The 18343-nt window shown below is 48.8% G+C and overlaps 1 protein-coding gene across 10 annotated transcripts in view; it reads right to left on the reverse strand.

Annotated features, from left to right (window-relative positions):
- Positions 1–81: 81 nt before the first annotated feature.
- birc2 (baculoviral IAP repeat containing 2) overlaps positions 82–18343 on the reverse strand; it is a 22663-nt gene continuing 4401 nt past the window's right edge. Inside the window, exons 1-14 of one of the 10 annotated variants that reach the window (XM_030360961.1) lie at positions 11581–11722; positions 11087–11324; positions 10490–10626; positions 9692–9975; positions 9094–9414; positions 8666–8975; positions 8396–8495; positions 7832–7910; positions 7692–7761; positions 7226–7468; positions 6924–7022; positions 2864–3019; positions 2332–2373; positions 82–1715 (exon numbers count right to left, since the gene is read on the reverse strand). In XM_030360961.1, coding sequence (XP_030216821.1) covers positions 1522–1715; positions 2332–2373; positions 2864–3019; positions 6924–7022; positions 7226–7468; positions 7692–7761; positions 7832–7910; positions 8396–8495; positions 8666–8975; positions 9094–9414; positions 9692–9975; positions 10490–10583 — 1992 coding nt within the window. In that variant the 5' untranslated portion in view covers positions 10584–10626; positions 11087–11324; positions 11581–11722 and the 3' untranslated portion in view covers positions 82–1521. Of the gene's footprint in view, positions 1716–2331; positions 2374–2863; positions 3020–6923; positions 7023–7225; positions 7469–7691; positions 7762–7831; positions 7911–8395; positions 8496–8665; positions 8976–9093; positions 9415–9691; positions 9976–10489; positions 11325–11552; positions 11745–18343 lie in introns of those variants that run through there. The other 9 variants (XM_030360960.1, XM_030360958.1, XM_030360956.1 and 6 more) reach the window with 9 other exon arrangements.

The following is an 18343-nucleotide window of genomic DNA, read 5'->3' on the forward strand; positions in this document are numbered from 1 at the left end:
TGGTCTGGAAAGTACACAATAAGATTTTGGTGATTCCCAAGTCTGGTAGTATTAGAAAAAGTGAAGAAATGGTTCCTGAAATTGAGAATCACTTCAGCTTTATTGCTCTCAAATCGATATGGTCTGAAGTATACACTTTAGTTCAATAATATCACTCTTGCATTACGTTCAAGCATCAGTCTAGTTATACTACAAATCTAAGTTTTGGTGTGCTTTTAATATTGGTACATTTTAAACTCTCCTACATAAATGAATGATTTATAGTTCTGTCATGTCCCACATAGGATTATAGGACACCGCTATAACTACACAAAGCGTGTAGTACAGACACAATCAAAAACAATACATTTCATTCAACACCAAATAAACACGGCAAAGTCAGCAATCAAAAGTTCTACATTGAAACGGCCAAGCTAACATCAGCATCACACATGATGAACTTTTACAGCGACCTTCTTGAATAAACTTAATCGCAAATCATGATAAAACAGACAAAGTAAAATGAATTTCATTTTCAATTTCATCGAGCTCAAAAAAATTATAGCCTATTCTCACTGGTGCCCACCCACCGTCCTGATTCAAGGGAGAATTCCTGACCTAATTTGAGCACAGGGACCTCTTAGATAAGTTATTCAAAAGTTTTCTACACCAAACATGTTTAATTTGACAAAATGTACGGAGCTAAGGCATACACCTCACTTCAGAAAACCAGGTCTCTCTTTGAAGGATAGCAGTTCCTACAAATAAGGTCCTTGGTTTGGCCTTCACATCTTGTTAAAAATACGCGTACTTGAACCACTATTTATAGGTAGGTGTACTTGCATCAATAGTGACATCCAAGGTCCAGTATTTAGCATCTAGAGATGAGGTTGCATGTTGCAGCCAAATTAATGAATGAACCCTCCCTCTAATGTGCCAGTAGTGCCCCCCAAAATGATATCTTCCACGATCTCAAGTAGCCATGTGTAAAGTGAAAAGGTTGCTAGATTAATGAATTTTCTTCAGTTGGTTTTTAAATTTAAAATAGGTATTTGACAACATTGGTTTTACATAAGGGACTTTCTAAATCATGGGCTGTAAGGGAAAGTTAGCTTACGCATACACTGCAATTACCATTTAGTAAATATAATTGAGTAATTGTACGTGTTAAGATTTCTTCACGCTTTTTATGTACGTGAAGCAAGGTATTATTTTATCTAAATTATGCTGTACAATGCACTGGATTAAAAAGGTTGAAATCTATAGGTTTTTATTAGGCACAACATCACACTTTAGTATTGAACCCTCAGCATCGTCGGTGTGTAACTCAGTGTAACTAGATCTACTCATCACCAGGCTACTCTAATAGTAATAGCCTGGTTAGCGTGTCCCCAGCATATGCAATATTTTGAAACCCCCTCCCATAATACACTGACTCGTAGCTTTACAAGATGCACCGCATGCTAATCATAAAAATCAGCAAGACTAAACCAATGGATCCCAGGAGCCTCAGTCTCTGCCCTGGTTCCCACTGCCGCCCCTTCAAGAGAGGAACGTTCTGACAGTCCCCTTCACCAGGCCTCTGCAGATGGGACACTTCCTCAACGAGGGAGCGCACTCCTTGCACACCACCAGGTGTCCGCAGGGGATGAACACGATGTTCACCTCTTTATCCATGCACACTTTGCACGTTCGCTCCTCCTGAAGCCTCCGCAGCTGCTCCTCCATGGGTAGCTCTGCAGAGAGGAGGGTCGTTAGTCGAGGACCCAAACACTCAGCCATGGAGAACACAGTCACAAACACCTACAGTACATAGCCCACATACACGTCCGCAAATCGTTGAATCCCACCACCGCCACCACGTCGTACAATACATCACCCACGTATACAGCTGAAATACGTTGAATCCCACCACCTTTTAAGACCAATACAATGAACCGCTGAAGACTCTTCAGCATCGGACAACACACTGTTTAAATTTAGTGGTGGCTCAATCGCATTTGCAAGCTGACTCTTAGGACTAGACAGCATTATCTACTGCAAGGTTTCATCTTCTGCAACACCAGTTACTATCTACATTGTTTTCCCTATGAATTTGGGATAAAGTATATTGCTTGATAGCAAGCCAGAAGGAGCAGATAATACAGGACCAAGCATAGCATGGACAATTAAAACAATCATTGCTTACAACAAAAATCAGGTCATGATGAACGTCGGGTACAAGGGCAGTTATTCATTGCCAATAACGTGAGAACATGAATGTAATGCGTTAGTATAATATATATAAGCGAAGTCAAGCGTCGCCACTGCCTGGCTGCAGTGCAGTGCAGCAGGTTATGTGTGTGTATGTACCTGAGAGATCCTGACTTGGTGACACAGCTTCATTTGCCTGGGCTGAAAGTGCAGTGGAGAGAACACATTAAGCCTGAGGATGCTAAGAGACCGTATTGAAAGGCGACGGACAATAGTTGAGCAGGTGTACTTTTTGCCTTAGCAGAGCCAGGATTTTACATGGGGGGGAAAAACACAAGTTTTCAAATAATCATGTGAAAGAAACGTGAACCGAATCACTTGCATGACTTTTGTCAAAGCATATAATGAAAAAAATGTGACAATGCTGTGATCGGACTGAATGTGCCGACTGTGTTAACAGAATTTAAATGTCCACGGTATGTAAAGCAGGAATGGATGAATCTTATGCAAATGTGGACTCTGGCTAAATGTCGACTGGGGATGTCAGTCATGTGATGTAGACTGCAGTGTCCCCCCTCACCCACCCCCAACCCGCTAGCAGGGCCAACTCGTGTACTGGTTGTAATGTCCCGACGTTCTGCGGTGGCCTGCACAAACACGATGGGATGACTGAGCGTGTCGGTGGCTGTACCCATGAGGTCTCTGAGCAGCAGCACGTCGTTCTTCTGGATCCAGTTGCGGAAGAGCTCCGAGGCGGCGTTCCCCTTACTGAGGACCAGCTCCAGGAGCCGGGCCGTCTGCTGCGGGCCGCTAGGCAGGGCCTGGACGCCCCCATATTCCTCCGCCGCTGTGGGGTGGGAAGGAGCAAGGGGACGGCGTAAGCAAAGACCGTCGTGGAGGGCTACCTTACCTCCTCGTGGGCCTTCCTCTCTGAGCCCTGTTGGTTCTTAATGCTAGCCAAGAGGGAACTGAGGGCAAGAGGGAACTTAGTGCAGTCTTCTGCTAGTTGAACGCCCATGCATACCGACTTGGAACATAGCCGCATCAGATGGGGACCACGGTACGGTGGTCTGAACACACTGTAGGGACTTCGATTCCCAGCACAGGCCAAAGGTTCAAGGTTTGATCAACAAGGTCTGCAACAAGAGCCATCAGCAAATGTGCTTCTAAATATCAGGTATCCCCTTGTCAATTGCGGCCCAAATTCACAACAATGTCGAGTTGTCTCTACCCGCCCCTTATTCCTCATCAAACTCACAAGGGTGGCATAATATTTTGAAACACGCACATTTTCCATTTTGACAATGTGGCAACGAGTCCTGAGGCCTGTTTCAGGTAGCTGGTTTAACATACTCTGAGTTTAATCCTGCGCTCTGAGTTGGTTGACTCAGAGTTCAGGGTTGAAAAGCAACTCTGGGTTTTCGGTTTCAGAACAGGTGATCAGCGTTGGGTTAATCAACTCTGAGTATGTTCATTCTGGGTTGAGGGCGTGCCTGTTGACTATGAAGAGCCATCATCAATGGATCTCTGATAACATGATCAAACATGGACCAAAAGCGTAGATCCACTTACTTTTCCCCCACGGAATTGGAAATTCTAATGAACGTGTATGCCGAGCAGTTACCGATTTTAACAAAAAAAAGCAATACCGCCGCGGCAGCGAGAGCGCGAGAGAGAGCTTGGCAGGAAATAGCTGAACAAGTCAATGCGTGAGTCATTAGTAAAATAAAATAAGAGGAAAGTTTAATATCTTCCACTTATTCAATATGTAAATTGTGTGTGTGTGTGTGTGTGTGTGTGTGTGTGTGTGTGTGTGTGTGTGTGTGTGTGTGTGTGTGTGTGTGTGTGTGTGTGTGTGTCAATTTACGCAACCCCGAGTTGCCCCACGAGGACTTGGCAGCAAATGAAGTACAAAAATATAGTTTAAACAGGTAAACTAATGTTTAATTGAAATCAAATCAATTGTGCTGTTTTGCCTGCTCTACCTAATTTAACAGCTATGTTCAACATGTATTAGGCTATATATTTGTATACTATATTTAAGCAGTAAATGTAAGTAGTAGGCCTACATTTCCCAGCCACCCCAACACTGCCAATATTTAATAGGATTTAGATATATTAGAAGGCTACACCTAGGCAAAATGCATTATAAATATATATGTTTCTTCAAAATAGCGCTTACTGAATATTAGGGTAACATTTTCCTCCATGTTAGCAAATCGAAAAAATGCAGAGGCCCGGCAGACTGGAGGGGGTCCACCACCTGCAGCCCTCACAGAGGCTGAGGAGATGGCCCTCAGCCAACAGAGTATGCGTCCTGTGGCTGAGGGCATCCCTGGGGGGAGCTCCTCTGATCCCCCCACCCCCCAGGATAGAAGTGCCTTTACAGTATAAGAGGTTGGTTATTCAAAATAATTAAATATGTACACGCAACCCAGCGCGTTGCAAATTAGATGGGGCAATATTCTGGCTCAAGTAATAATTGCACTGTCTAATCATCTTCTTCCAGTTACTGATGGCGTCATCGCCCTACTTGAACCAGATGCCCTCACCAACCTCCATGCAATTGTAACAATTCAAAAGATGCAAAAGGATGCTTTGGAGATCCAAATTTTGGAACATAAGTTATAGGTGGGTGAGGTGCAAACTGGGATAGGCTACTGTTCCCTGCTCTAAAAACATACCCAATATAAATGACTTTTTCTTTTTTTGTGCTTTCAGGAAATATAAAAATCCTCATAATAAGTAGATTGTCTTTATTAGAACATGGGCTGTGGTGAGACAAGTTATTTTGTTGAACAGTTTACTCAAAGGGTTTTACTTCAGTGAACAATGCAGACGATTATGCTGAGCATGTGCATGTAGAGAAGAACAGCATCTGGTTAAAAGCAGTACCAGGGTCTTTTCTGCCTTGCATTCTTAAAATGAGTTTCTTGACTTGCAGCAGTTATAGGTCCGTGGTTAGTCAGCTACTCTGATCATGGGAAAACCACAACGTTGAAGTGACTGTAGTACAGAGCAGGTGGGATGCACGGGGCGGATCATTCTGCACATACGTTAATTGCGATAAAAAAACTAAAAAAAAACTTAAAGCATGCCCCCGGTGCGTTTGACAGTTAACATGGGGGCTGAGAAGGTGGTCTAAATAAATGATAGATTGCGCTGAAAAACTATAGCGCTCGTGAAGAAAATTATCAGGAAAATAAAGTATATCCAACCGGGGTCTTAATAATCGTTCCTCACGGAGATTCCTTCTGAGGATCGCAGCCTCTACGTCCACAGGCTCTCGTAGAAAAGGACATGCCATTTCTAACACTTCCTTCTGTCGGAGAGCTGCCTTCAGCCTTATAGACAACAAACTCAGAGTAGGTCTAACCACCTCCCGAGCAGGTTAGGTCCACGACGTATGTTGCCGCAGCAACTAACTCTCGGTTGCGCTGAACCTGCTACCTGAAACGGAAAACCCAGAGTTTCCACTAACTCAGAGCGAACAAACTCGGGGTTGCCGCAAAACCAGCTACCTGAAACAGGGCTCTGCACTGTAAGTTGATAAGCCATTGTATTTGTTTGCAAAATATTAGCCAGCTTATTTAGCATCTGTCTGGAAATCCTTCTGGGCTTTAAGCTGTCTCCATCTGTCAAATGAAACTCCAGATTTAACCGTTCTCACAGCTCTGGTCATGATACTTATTCAAAGGTGGCTGGGGCTTTTGAGGTGGGGTAGAATTGTATGATCTAATACATCTCAGGGGATCCAGTTTGTTAACTTGCTTCCATGGCTGCAGAACGCAGTGTTTGTGTGCCAATATATGTCCTTTCTAGCCACCAAGTGTACTCTGAGAATAGTGATCAGAACACACATACCACACAGCAACATAAAAGCGTTGCAAACCAGAAAAGAAAATTCAAAGAACAAGTTGGCCGTAGCATTGTCGGAGACGACAGTACCTCCACTCGGCATGTTAATCTCTATTGACACATCATGGTCTTTTTTTTTTGTATAGTATAGTACATTTGTCTTATATCCTACCTTTAATAGATACGTGAAGAGTCAGTACTGAGGCTGTCATATTCAGTAGCCCAAAGGAGGTAGAGATGGCTGCTGTGTTCGCCAAAACCAACAATTCTCACATAATGCACGTACTTATCCTAGATCAAGGTTCCCACTACTTGAGGATCATTCTCAAGTATATAAGTGCAGAGGTGCAAACTGGTGATTGCCCACAACGGTAAAGGTTTTTTGTCAGAAAATAAAGAAAATGAGCAATGTACGGCACCCAGGCCCCCTTCTCTGTAAGGTCGGCAGTAGCTCAGGAGGTAGAACGGACGCTGGTAACCGCAAGTTTGCTGGTTCGATCCCCGTCTCCTCCTAGCTCCTAGAGTCTCAAGCTGAGCAAGGCACCTAACCCTAACTGCTCCCGACGAGCTGGCTGTCGCTTGCATAGCTGAACCCCGCCGCTGACGTGGTGTGAATGAATGGGTGAATGTTAGGCAATCTTGTAAAGAGCTTTGGGTGGCCACTGGTCACAAAAATAAGCATTTTCTAACCAAACTGTTTAAGTGTGAGTAAAAGCCTGTCAGTGATCTACTATATGATCTCTTATATGAAGCAGGGCTAACAATAAGATCAACTCAGTCTTATCTATTAGGCGGTTGCCCTATTTGGGTTAAAAAAATTAAAATTTCGCCGAAAGTTGACCAGTGTGTCAATACCCCAGTATTGACACACTCTTTATGTTCTGGAAACTCACTGATAACGTTCTGCTCCCTCAGGTGCTCCAGCACAGACTCGACGCTCTTCAGCCGCTGGACCAGCGCTGTCTGGTGCCTCTTGAGGAACGTGAACCCATCTGGAACAGACGCGGTTAGAGAGCCCATGAAGGGCTGTGATTCACCAACTGCACCAACTTGCATTAACACTCACAAATGTGAAAAAAAACATAACCAGGGGCCGAGTGCAAAACATAGGAGCGGTTTAGGGGCATTCAGCTGCAGGGGATTTGGCACAGTACATATGACAGTACATAGTGAAAGGGAGAACAGCAGACTGTACCTGAGGCCATGGCCTCAGCCAGCATCTCGCGCTCCTCCTCCCTCTTCTGGTCCTCGGCGCTCAGCAGGTCCGAGACCAGCTCCTGGACGGTCTTGTAGTTCTCCCCGCTGGTCAGGATCTTGCTCTGCACCGTCTGTTTGACCAGGCTACGCTCAAAGCCCATCTCCAGGGCCGACTTGATGACCGGGGTGTTCATCATGACCGTGTCCTCCGAGCGCTCCTCCCCCGGCCCCACGTGCACCACTAGGAAGAGAGTTACAGGATTTATAAAAGATAAACTGAAGGTAGGGGATGGATTTATGAATGAAGATCTCTGTTGACATTTCTCACAGAGACGGCCTCCTCTACAATAACACTGAGACGTTTGTCTTTTGAAACAGTGCCTGTATACCAAACTGCTGAACGATGTTATAAGAATAGCACACAAATAAACAAGGTCATGTCCTAAACCTGACCCGTTCCTTACCTGGTGAGTCCACAAACTCTCTGGAGGTGTTGTCTCCGCTGGTCAAAAGCTGTGGAGGAACAAGAAAAAACTAAATGGATCAGTCTTGAGATGTCTCCTGCTCTACAGTCCCCGAATAGTAACCTGCTGGTTTTACCAACCTGCTCAAAGAGCCGTGGGAACCGGGCCTGGATCTGATGCACAAACTCCTGGCCCTTCTCCTGCAGAAGATACTCACACCTGCATTTAGGGAGATACAAGATACAAGATTGTTTATCGTCATATGCACAATGGAAACATAGTTTGCACTGAGCAATGAAATTCTTCATTTGCAAGTTCCCTTCACACAAAATATATTTAAAATAAAGTAGATAAATAACTAAACTACTAAAAACAAAGACCAGAATTTTGTGAAACAAAAAAAGTTAAATATAAGGTGCTGTTTAGCATGTGCAATGTTCGCATACAGCAGAAGGCCCTGAAAGACCTTGAAATATAGAAGTTTGAATATACACATTCGATATTGAATATTATTAGCAGATAAGTACATAGTGCAAATGAAGCTCACAGTTGAAAATAAATACAGAAGAGACACCAATCAGCATTGGATGCAGTGATGACAGGTGCTAAGCTCCCCTGTATCAGAGGATAGTTCACAGCGCAAATCTGGTGCATTACAAAAATTCAAAAGGCTAATACACTGAATTGCCATGGTTACCAGTTACCTTGGAAACCACTTGGCGTGTTCTACCCAGGGGTCATCTCCAGACTCCCAGCAGCGAAGCCCGCCATCACAGCAGAAACATTTCACGTCATCATTACGACCTTTGGAACCAACACACCGTGTTCCCATGTAAAGTTTGGAAGAGCATATGTATTTTATATACAGTATTTATTTATTATTTATTTTTGTCAACGGAAGCCCTTATTTTTGGGCAGAATGCTCAGTTCACCATCAGGTGCGCGGTTTAAGGCGAGTGGGCGTGGCTTCTTACCCACATAGTAGAAGCCGGCCTTGGCCAGCTGATCGGGCCGCACCGGGATGCGCGAGGGCCAGTTGACGAAGGTTAGCAGCCGCTCCTCGTTCTGTTGCATGCCAGGGTTCGACACGTTACTGAGGCCCGGGGCCACCACCGCCGCGGCCCCAGAGAGCTGCCAGGGCCCCGCCGTGGCAGCCCCGAGGCCAGGGGCCGCGGTGGCAGCCAGGGACACGTTGTCGGCCCGGTCCCCTCTGACAAAGCGGCAGTTGGGGTAGTGTCTCTGGTGCTCCGACACGGCGCGGTCACCAGGCACCCAGTTACTCAGCTGCAAGACACACGTGATGTTACCCCTGATGTGGTCATCAGCACTCAGTACTATTTATAAATTAGACCCGATAGGATATGATGCTACTGCTGCAAAGTCACATTGGCCAAACACACACCTGTCCCCCGCAGCTGAAGCAGGCCACCCGGTCGCCCTGACCCAGGAAGTAGAAGCCGGCCTTGGCCAGCTCTCCGGGGGTGATGATGGACAGCGTCCAGGCCTGGAAGGAGTCCAGGCGCTCCTGCTCTCGCCGCATGCTGGGGTTGTGGCACACGGGCGGCCTCTGGTGGGACATGTCCTCCACGCCGCGGGACGCCAGCGGACTGGACGGGGGCGGAGCGGAGAAGCCGATGTTCATGTAGGTGGCGGGCTCCTCTGCCTGGCTGCTGGGAGCCGGGAGGGCCGGTGCTGGGACGACCGCAGGGCCAGGGGCCGACAGCTGGGGCAGATAGCAAAAAAGCACACCGGTTTAGAATGAAAGGCCTTTGGAAGAAATCCCAACCACCGTACACATTTAAACAAAACTAAAAACCTGGGGTCTCATCTTTAAGTACATTTCAACATGGCTCTCCAGCTCATAAGACCTGCCTCTGGCCTGCCATGCTACAGACCTAGTCATCATGTCAGTCTCAACCTCATCTCACAGTAGGCTCTGTGTGAGCCCTGGGTTCAGGGCCAACCCCTCTCTACAGCACAACAGAGGCAGCATCAGTTACCGGGGGCAGGACGGGGGCGCTGCGCAGGGGGGAGAAGGCGGAGTGGGAGGAGGACAGCAGGTTGGCCGTGGAGGGCAGGCTTTGGATGAAGGGGCAGGAGGGGGAGAGCTGCCGGTGCTTCTCTGAAGGACAGTCCCCGGCTTGCCAGCCCTCCGCCGTCACGTTGCACCTGAAGCACTGCACCCTGTCGCCCACGCCCGTGTAGTACCAGCCCGCCCGCGCCAGGCTGCGCTCCGTCACGCCCGAGGCGGGGAAACGGGCGAACGTGGAGATGCGGAAGAGCTCTGGGGACATAGAGAGGATGTGTATAGCCCTTAATGACAGGTAGTCTCAAAGGCCCCCCCAGAGGGCAAGATAAAACGCCCTCAATTAGCAAGGAAGAAATCTTGAGGAGAAACGCAGAGTGGGGGATCCGTCCTTCAGAGTCGGGATCCCACTAATCAGGAGTGCAATGGGTGCCATAATTGACATACATAAAAACATACGTATATACAGGCAAAACATGTTCACATTACTCCCAGTCACCACAGGACACTCAAGCAATTTAAATTAAAACAAAATTGGGGTGGTTTTAAAATATATATATATATACAAATAATTTGAAAAAGACTCCAGCGTAAACATAATAAATTGGGTGTATATAGTGCCAAACATTTAAAATAATTGACATGGGGGAACCATGAACCAATATATCATATTGAGGTAAACTAGAAGAGAGACCCAACAAAGATGTCATGGCATGGCTAAGTGGATGTAGCGGTTCGAGGAGAAAGGGAGAAGGAGGAGAGGACCTGGTACCTGAGGAGTTGTCATACTGCAGATCAGGCGGAGGACCGCTGCGACACAGGGCCATCAGAAACTGGTTCTTTTTCAGTTCCAAAAGAGTTTCCATGATTGTTCAGCTTCGTTTTTACATGTAGTATTGCAGAGGGCGGCTGAGTGGGAGAGGTGGGAGAATAACGCCACGGGTATAACCCCCAGTCACACACTCACGGTTCTGCTCCAAATGAAAACGAAACTATTAAGACAGCCTCGCTGCTATATCGACACGAAACTTAAGAAAGCAGTCCTTCATCGGATTTATAATAGCGTACAGGTTACAAGAAAGATATAAAGAAAGCTACATTTGAATATGGACATATTTAAATGTGAGCAGTCTATGTTTCATTTCTTTCATTTAGAGGGGCAATAAGCACATTTACCCCTCAGAAATGTTTAATCAATATAGCAATTAAAATAATTTATTGACGTGATACTTATGAGCGCGAAAGTTCCACTGTCAATCGATTTAATCATGCATCACATGTGAATAAACGTGTCCCCATCAACGAACCGCGCTGATAGTGAAATCATACTTTTAGACCCCATTATGGTATCTATCCACTGTGCCTTCACCATGGCATGGCATCAGATCCCCTCGTCTCAATCCCCCCCTGATGTGGACTCCTTATGTCCGGGGTCTAGGCTCCCATGACGGTGACAGCCGAGGATGACAGATAGTTCCACGATGAAGATGACAAGATAGTTTCCCGATGAGGAACACAACAGGAATTTCCAGCTCCACTACGTCAGCCTCACGTCCGGCCAACAGGAAAGTCCCTGCTGCTTTATTCTGCTGTCTTCCGTCTAAACACTGGACCATATGACATACAATTTCGTTAGTTCAATGAATACTATAACAACCCGTTTGGACTACCGTTATATAAATATCTAAAGCATATTATATCATGCGCATGCTATATATTAAAGATACGATACATCCTAGATAAAATGTGCATTAGCGACACCGCCCACGCAGTCGTTACGCAATTGTAATATAATTTATAAACATGTTAAAATAAATATAAATACAAATGTTTACCTAAAAGAAAAGAATGAAGATATATGACCTGCAATTTAACGAATTGTAGTATGATGAATCTAGAGATATACAGTCCATGGCCGCAGTCACATCGTTGTTGTTACCTTGACTCCGCCCACTTCAGTTGTTGACCACACCCACTTCATGTGCCGCGTTCAAGACCACTCCGAGATACGACTTATTAATGGTGGCCTATTAACACAAGTATTATAAAAGTGTTTGTTGACGTTTCGACACATAATTTGATGTGTAATTATGCAATATGTGTTTGTATCGTCTATATTTCGCTTCGATTTAACCCCCTTTCTTCTTAATGCATTTCCAAAATAAGCATGAATTGTTGCTGCATATATTATATTATAATCAGCGATGAACCAAAATATGCCAACATTCCTTCGGCCATCCATGTTCCCCAACGTATTTCCGTCATGTAACAAGAAAGCAGCATGTATATTATTGTATGTTTTAATTTCTTGTCCAAAATTAAACATAACATACATGGCTAATCGGTATCCCCTAGGTGGCGCAAAATGGATTTCCCCCGGCATCCTACGTAAGGATAGCCTGGGTATACCCATGCTGCCTTGCGCGCGATTTCATTTAGTGCTGACATCTGTATGGAGGTAGATTTGTGTCTTTATTATGCAATCAAAAATAATAGGTTTGAGGGCAAAACTTTCCACACTGCAATTAAAAAATAGGTTTGAGAGCAAAACTTTCCACACTGCAATCAAAAAATTGATTTGAGAGCAAAACTATCGACACTGCAATAAAAAAATGTTTTATTGCAAGATAAATTAATGTGATAAAAAAAATATTAATGGGAATCCAAAAGTTTTGTTTGCAAACCCAAAAGTTTTGTTTGCAAATCCAAAAGTTTTGTTTGCGAATCCAAAAGTTTTGTTTGCGAATCAAAAAGCTTTGTTTGCGAATCCTAAAGTTTTGCTTGCGAATCCAAAAGCTTTGCTTGCTGTTGAGCTGAATCTGGGGGGGCGGGACCTACGCCGAAAGATGTAAGACACGTCTCTATTGGCCAGTCTCGATCGGAGTGACAGCTTGGCAACATCCACAGTTAGTAACGAGAGAGGGAGTTCTATTTCATGTAGGCTACGCCGTCTAGGCTTCGCCTTATGAGCTTGTCCCGTGCGCGCGCTTGCGCGCCCTGAATATCCCGTAGGCCTCCCTGTCAGCCGACAAGGAGACCATGACAGAGGAGAGCAGGGCGATGTTGTTGACCGCCGCCGCGGATTGAGAGGCACAAACGAACACCCTGTCCGTCAGGCCGACAATCTGCTTCTGGAGGCGGTCGGGGGGCAGCGGCTTTTCGGATGTTGCCAAGCTGTCACTCCGATCGAGACTGGCCAATAGAGACGTGTCTTACATCTTTCGGTGTAGGTCCCGCCCACGAGATTCAGCTCAACAGCAAGCAAAGCTTTTGGATTCGCAAGCTAAACTTTAGGATTCGCAAACAAAGCTTTTTGATTCGCAAACAAAACTTTTGGATTCGCAAACAAAACTTTTGGATTTGCAAACAAAACTTTTGGGTTTGCAAACAAAACTTTTGGATTCCCATTAATATTTTTTTTATCACATTAATTTATCTTGCAATAAAACATTTTTTGATTGCAGTGTCGATAGTTTTGGTCTCAAATCTATTTTTTGATTGCAGTGTGGAAAGTTTTGCTCTCAAACCTATTATTTTTGATTGCATAATAAAGACACAAATCTACCTCCATACATCTAAAGTTTACTTATACTTCCATGGTCGGTAAACAATGCGACTTCAATCGCTCAGAAGACCTCTCGCTTATGATGCTACAATGCAAACAATACTAAAAAAACAAATATTTCTGCATCCGGTACGTCATGAACTAGGGCGTGGCTAGGCTCCCGTGATACGGAAGCATATCTCTCCTTGATGTTGCCCTGTATGGAGCCAGTTTCCTGCCATAATTCAAACCTGAAAAAAAAAGTTTCAAAGGCTTGTAAATCTGGGATTGAAAACTCAACACCTTGTAAAAAAGGTTTTGCAACACTGAAAAAAGAGATTATAACCTAAAGAAAATTCAAACATCTGTAAACATGATATTGTGTTCTATTTTATCTTCTTCATCATTTTCACCAACACATTTTCAAAGTTCAAACAATTTCACCAGCGCATTTGCAGAGTTTCAAATCTGGCACTGTTCTAACAGTGTATTTCATTGTTTCCCGGTTTTGAAACCTTGTAAATAGGATTCTGCAAACAGGTGTTCATACATTGAGAAATAAGTTTTGAAAGGTTGTATATTTAGTTTTAAAAACTTGTAAAGGTGTACGTTTACACCATTGCAACGTATTTTTTCAGAACTGACTTTTCAGCATTGTCTTTTCAGAGATTTGACCACACAGACGCAAGCTTTGAGTCACGTGAATATTGGCAGTGTTCTGTCGCGCATATGTTTTGAAACTCCTGACATGGTCCCGCCCCCAGGAACATTTTTTTTTCTTCCGATTTGACTGTCAGGAGTTTCAAAACGAGTGCGCGACAGAACACTGCCAATATTCACGTGACGCTAATGAGTCTGCATTTACCCTTACAGCATTTTATTGTATTTTGAATATCACTCCTAATTCATGATAATCAGGCCTAATCCGATGGATTTATTTTCCATGATAATTCTTAGGTATTTTATTCTCTTATTTTTGAAACACTGTGAATGGTCAGACTGCCTTTACCCTGGCTGCTTTTTATTGTATTTTGAATTTCACTCGTTCTGGTATGATCATTTGCCTGTATCAATTCCCACCTGCAAACTCCAATCAATTCCATCCATTCATCCACAAATAAACATTCCATCAGCAGATTTGTATCATGATGACGCATTCTCATTACAATCTCATTACATAACAATATTCAAATAGTAACATTGTTGGGTAAGACAGAATTTGGTTTTATCTGAATACAGCGTGTGGCAACCCCGATCCGACGGAGGAGTTCAAGCCCCGCCAGCGCCCTCTCTGCGGGCAGGTAGTCCGTGGGAGATATGGGCCGCTCGGCGCATCGAGCGCACCCACGCAATCACGGAGATGCGGAGCACCCGGCGGAGGGAGACGGCGGAGGGTTCTTAAGGACCGAGCGCGCACCAGTCAGGGGAATGCGACCGAGTTGGAGAGACGCGGTAGGGGGAGATCACCCGGACCCACGCTAATGACATTTCGCCTCTCCCTAGGACTAAGCAGCCGGAGACGCAAGGGATCGAGACGCCAACCCCGCAGCAGGACCAGACCCGGAGCGGTCCCCTTTTTTCCCAAAACCAGGAAGAACCTCAGATAACTTTTTCGTCACCCTTTTTTGCACGTGTGGTAAAACGCAATAAAAAAACGTTGACCCACACCCTGTTTCCGCAACGCGATAGGAGGAGATCGAGGTGTTGCGGCGATGCCTGGTCCGGATGGCCGAGCAGCTCGGACGGGAACCGGCCCACGCCGCCCCCACGAAGCGGCTCACTAAACTGGGACCGGACGATGACGTCGAGGCATATCTTGAGATTTTTGAGCGGACCGCGGCCCGTGAGAGGTGGCCAGTGGGGCCACATACTAGCGCCCTTCCTGTCCGGGGACGCCCAACGCGCCTACCGGGACCTCAGCCTGGCCCAGGCGGCGCACTACCCCACACTCAAGCGGGCCATCCTCGCCCATTACGGTCACAGCCTCCCAGCCCAGGCGCAGCGGTTCCACGACTGGGTGTACGACCCCCTGGGCTCGGTGAGGAGCCAGATCTCGCAACTCGTCTGCCTGGCGGAGCGGTGGCTCGTTGAGGGGGAGGGTCCCCCGCTGCTGGATCGGCTGGTGATCGACCGCTTCATCCGAGCCCTGCCCACCGGGGCCAAACGCTGGGCCTCCGGGAACCAACCCAGGTCGGTGAACGACCTCGTGGAACTGTTGGAGAACCACCAGGTCACCCAGCGGCTGTGCAGCGGGGCGACCCCGGCCCCCGGTGGTGGGGGTGAGACGCGGACCGAGCGGCGCGGACGGACGCCGGAGAGCCAGCGCACCCAGGCACCGCCCTCCCGCGCGCCCGCCTACCCGAACCGGACCATCGCGGACCGCCGAGGGCCCGCCCCTCCGACCCAGAGAGAGGAGTGGAGGTGCTACACGTGCGGCCAGACGGGCCACCTGGCCCGCCATTGTCCCGGAGCAGGGGACGTATCCATGCCCACGGCCAGTCCGTCCGACCGGAGGGGGGGGGGGGTCTGTCTCCTCACCACCTGCTGGTCCCACGAGCGGACCGACACCCCCAGCCTACCAGTACGGGTGGGGAGGCACGACACCCACGCCCTGCTCGACCCAGGGACGTGGTTACGCTGGTCCGTCCCGGTCTGGCGGACGGGACCTCCGGGCGGAGGATCGACGTAGGCTGCATCCACGGGCAGACCGAGTCCGACAGCACGAGGCAGATCACCGTCCAGACCCCGAAGGGCACCTTCACGGTTCGGGCCGGGCTGGTCCCGAACCTCCCGATGCCCCTCTTAATCGGACGGGACTGCCCGATCTTCGCCCAACTGCTAGGGGCCGAGCTTCAGGCACCCTGGCGCCGACCACCTCGGACCCGACCCCGCCGGCTGCGTAGCCGGCCCGCCTATATGGCCTCCCACCCGGCGCCCTCCCGGTCCGACTCAGACGAGTCCCCCGACAGGCCCCCGAGAGAGGCGGCACGGCACACCCACGCCTCGTCCACGGTGTCCCTTCCCCCGGGGACCCCGGACACGATGACTGCCTCCGAGCAGGCCCCTCCGCCAGACGAGGAGGAGACTCCACCCCTCATAGACTTCTCCGACTACCCCCTGGCCGACGGGGGAGGCCCCAACAAGGGAGGACAGTTCGCCACCGCCCAGCTGGAGGAAGACGCCCTCCGCCACGCCTGTGGACACGTCCAGGTCCATGAAGGCCTCTTGCGGGACTCGGTGAGTGACCGACAGTACCCGCACTTCAGCACTAGGAGGGGGTTACTATACCGGGTGGTACAGAGAGGGGGTAAGGAGGTAGAACAGTTGGTCGTCCCAAGGCCGTACATGAGCAAAGTCCTCTATATGGCCAACACCCACCTATTGGGGGCTCACCTGGGGATGGACAAGACGAGGGACAGAATCCTGAACCGGTTTTACTGGCCAGGGGTAAAACGGAATGTAGAGGATTACTGCCGGGCATGCCCCGAGTGCCAACGCACCGCCCCGAGACCCACTGTACGTAACCCCCTCATACCGATGCCGCTGATAGAAGTCCCGTTCGAACGGCTGGGTCTAGACATCATAGGTCCCCTCCCCAAGACTAGTCGAGGCCATCGCAACGTCTTAGTTATGGTGGATTACGCCACACGCTACCCAGAGGCAGTTCCTCTCCGTGCCGCCACAGCCAAGGCGGTGGCGAGGGAACTAATGGTTTTATTCAGCCGGGTGGGGATAGTCCGAGAGATCCTGACGGATCAAGGGTCCTGTTTTATGTCCCGGGTTTTGAAAGACCTCACCAGTCTGTTACAGATCCGCCACCTCCGGACCTCCGTCTACCACCCCCAAACCGACGGGTTGGTGGAGAGATTCAACAAAACCCTGAAGTCCATGCTTAAGAAGGTCATGGAAGCAGACGGGAAAAACTGGGACCAGCTGCTTCCGCATGTCCTCTTCGCCATTCGAGAAGTGCCCCAGGCCTCCACGGGATTCTCGCCCTTCGAGCTCCTCTACGGCCGGCGACCAAGAGGGCTGCTCAACATCGCCCGGGACGCCTGGGAGAGCCAACCATCCCCCCACCGCACCGTCATCGAGCATGTGGAGCAGATGCGGGGCCGGATGGCGCAGATCTGGCCCATGGTCCATCCAGGTCTACCACATCAACCTGCTGAAGCAGTGGCAACCACCGACAGCCCCACTGTCCCTGTCCGCACGACTACCCCTGCCCGAGGTACCAGTGGGGGAGCAGCTGAGCCCAAGCCAGACCCAGCACATGAAGGAAGTGGTCCTCCAGCACCTCGACGTCTTCTCGGAGCGGCCCGGGAGGACCGCGACCGTCAGACACGACATCAGGACGGAACCGGGAGTCCGAGTCCGACTCCGGCCCTACCTCATTCCGGAGGCACGGCGGGCCGCCATCCGAGCGGAAGCCATAAGCATGCTGCAGATGGGGGTCATCGAGGAGTCCCACAGCGCATGGTCCAGCCCGGTGGTCCTGGTCCCCAAACCGGACGGAACGTACCGCTTCTGTAATGACTTCCGGAAATTGAATGAAGTGTCGGCCTTCGACGCCTACCCCATGCCCCGCATAGACGAACTGATAGAGCAGCTGGGGCCGGCCCGGTTCATTACCACCCTGGACCTGACAAAAGGATACTGGCAGGTCCCTCTCACCCAGCGGGCCCGGGAGAAGACAGCATTCGCCACCCCCGACGGGCTGTACCAGTACACGGTCCTCCCGTTCGGGGTGCATGGGGCGCCCGCGACCTTCCAGCGGATGATGGACCGGGTCCTACGGGCCCACAGGGAATACGCCGCCGCCTACATAGACGACATCGTCGTCCACAGCAGCACCTGGGACCTGCAAGTACATCACCGCCGTGCCGTCCTGGGAGCGCTCCGAGCCACCGGCCTCCCGGCCAACCCTAAGAAGTGGGCCTCAAAGAGCCGTCCTACCTGGGCTACCGAGTGGGGAGGGGCAACGTGAAGCCGCAAGAGGAGAAGGTGCAGACCAAGAAGCAGGTGAAGTCATTCCTGGGACTCGTGGGGTACTACCAACGCTTCATCCCGGCGTTCGCGACACTG

This window comes from Gadus morhua, chromosome 7 (assembly GCF_902167405.1).
Source record: "Gadus morhua chromosome 7, gadMor3.0, whole genome shotgun sequence".
In the NCBI taxonomy this organism is placed as follows: Eukaryota; Metazoa; Chordata; class Actinopteri; order Gadiformes; family Gadidae; genus Gadus; species Gadus morhua.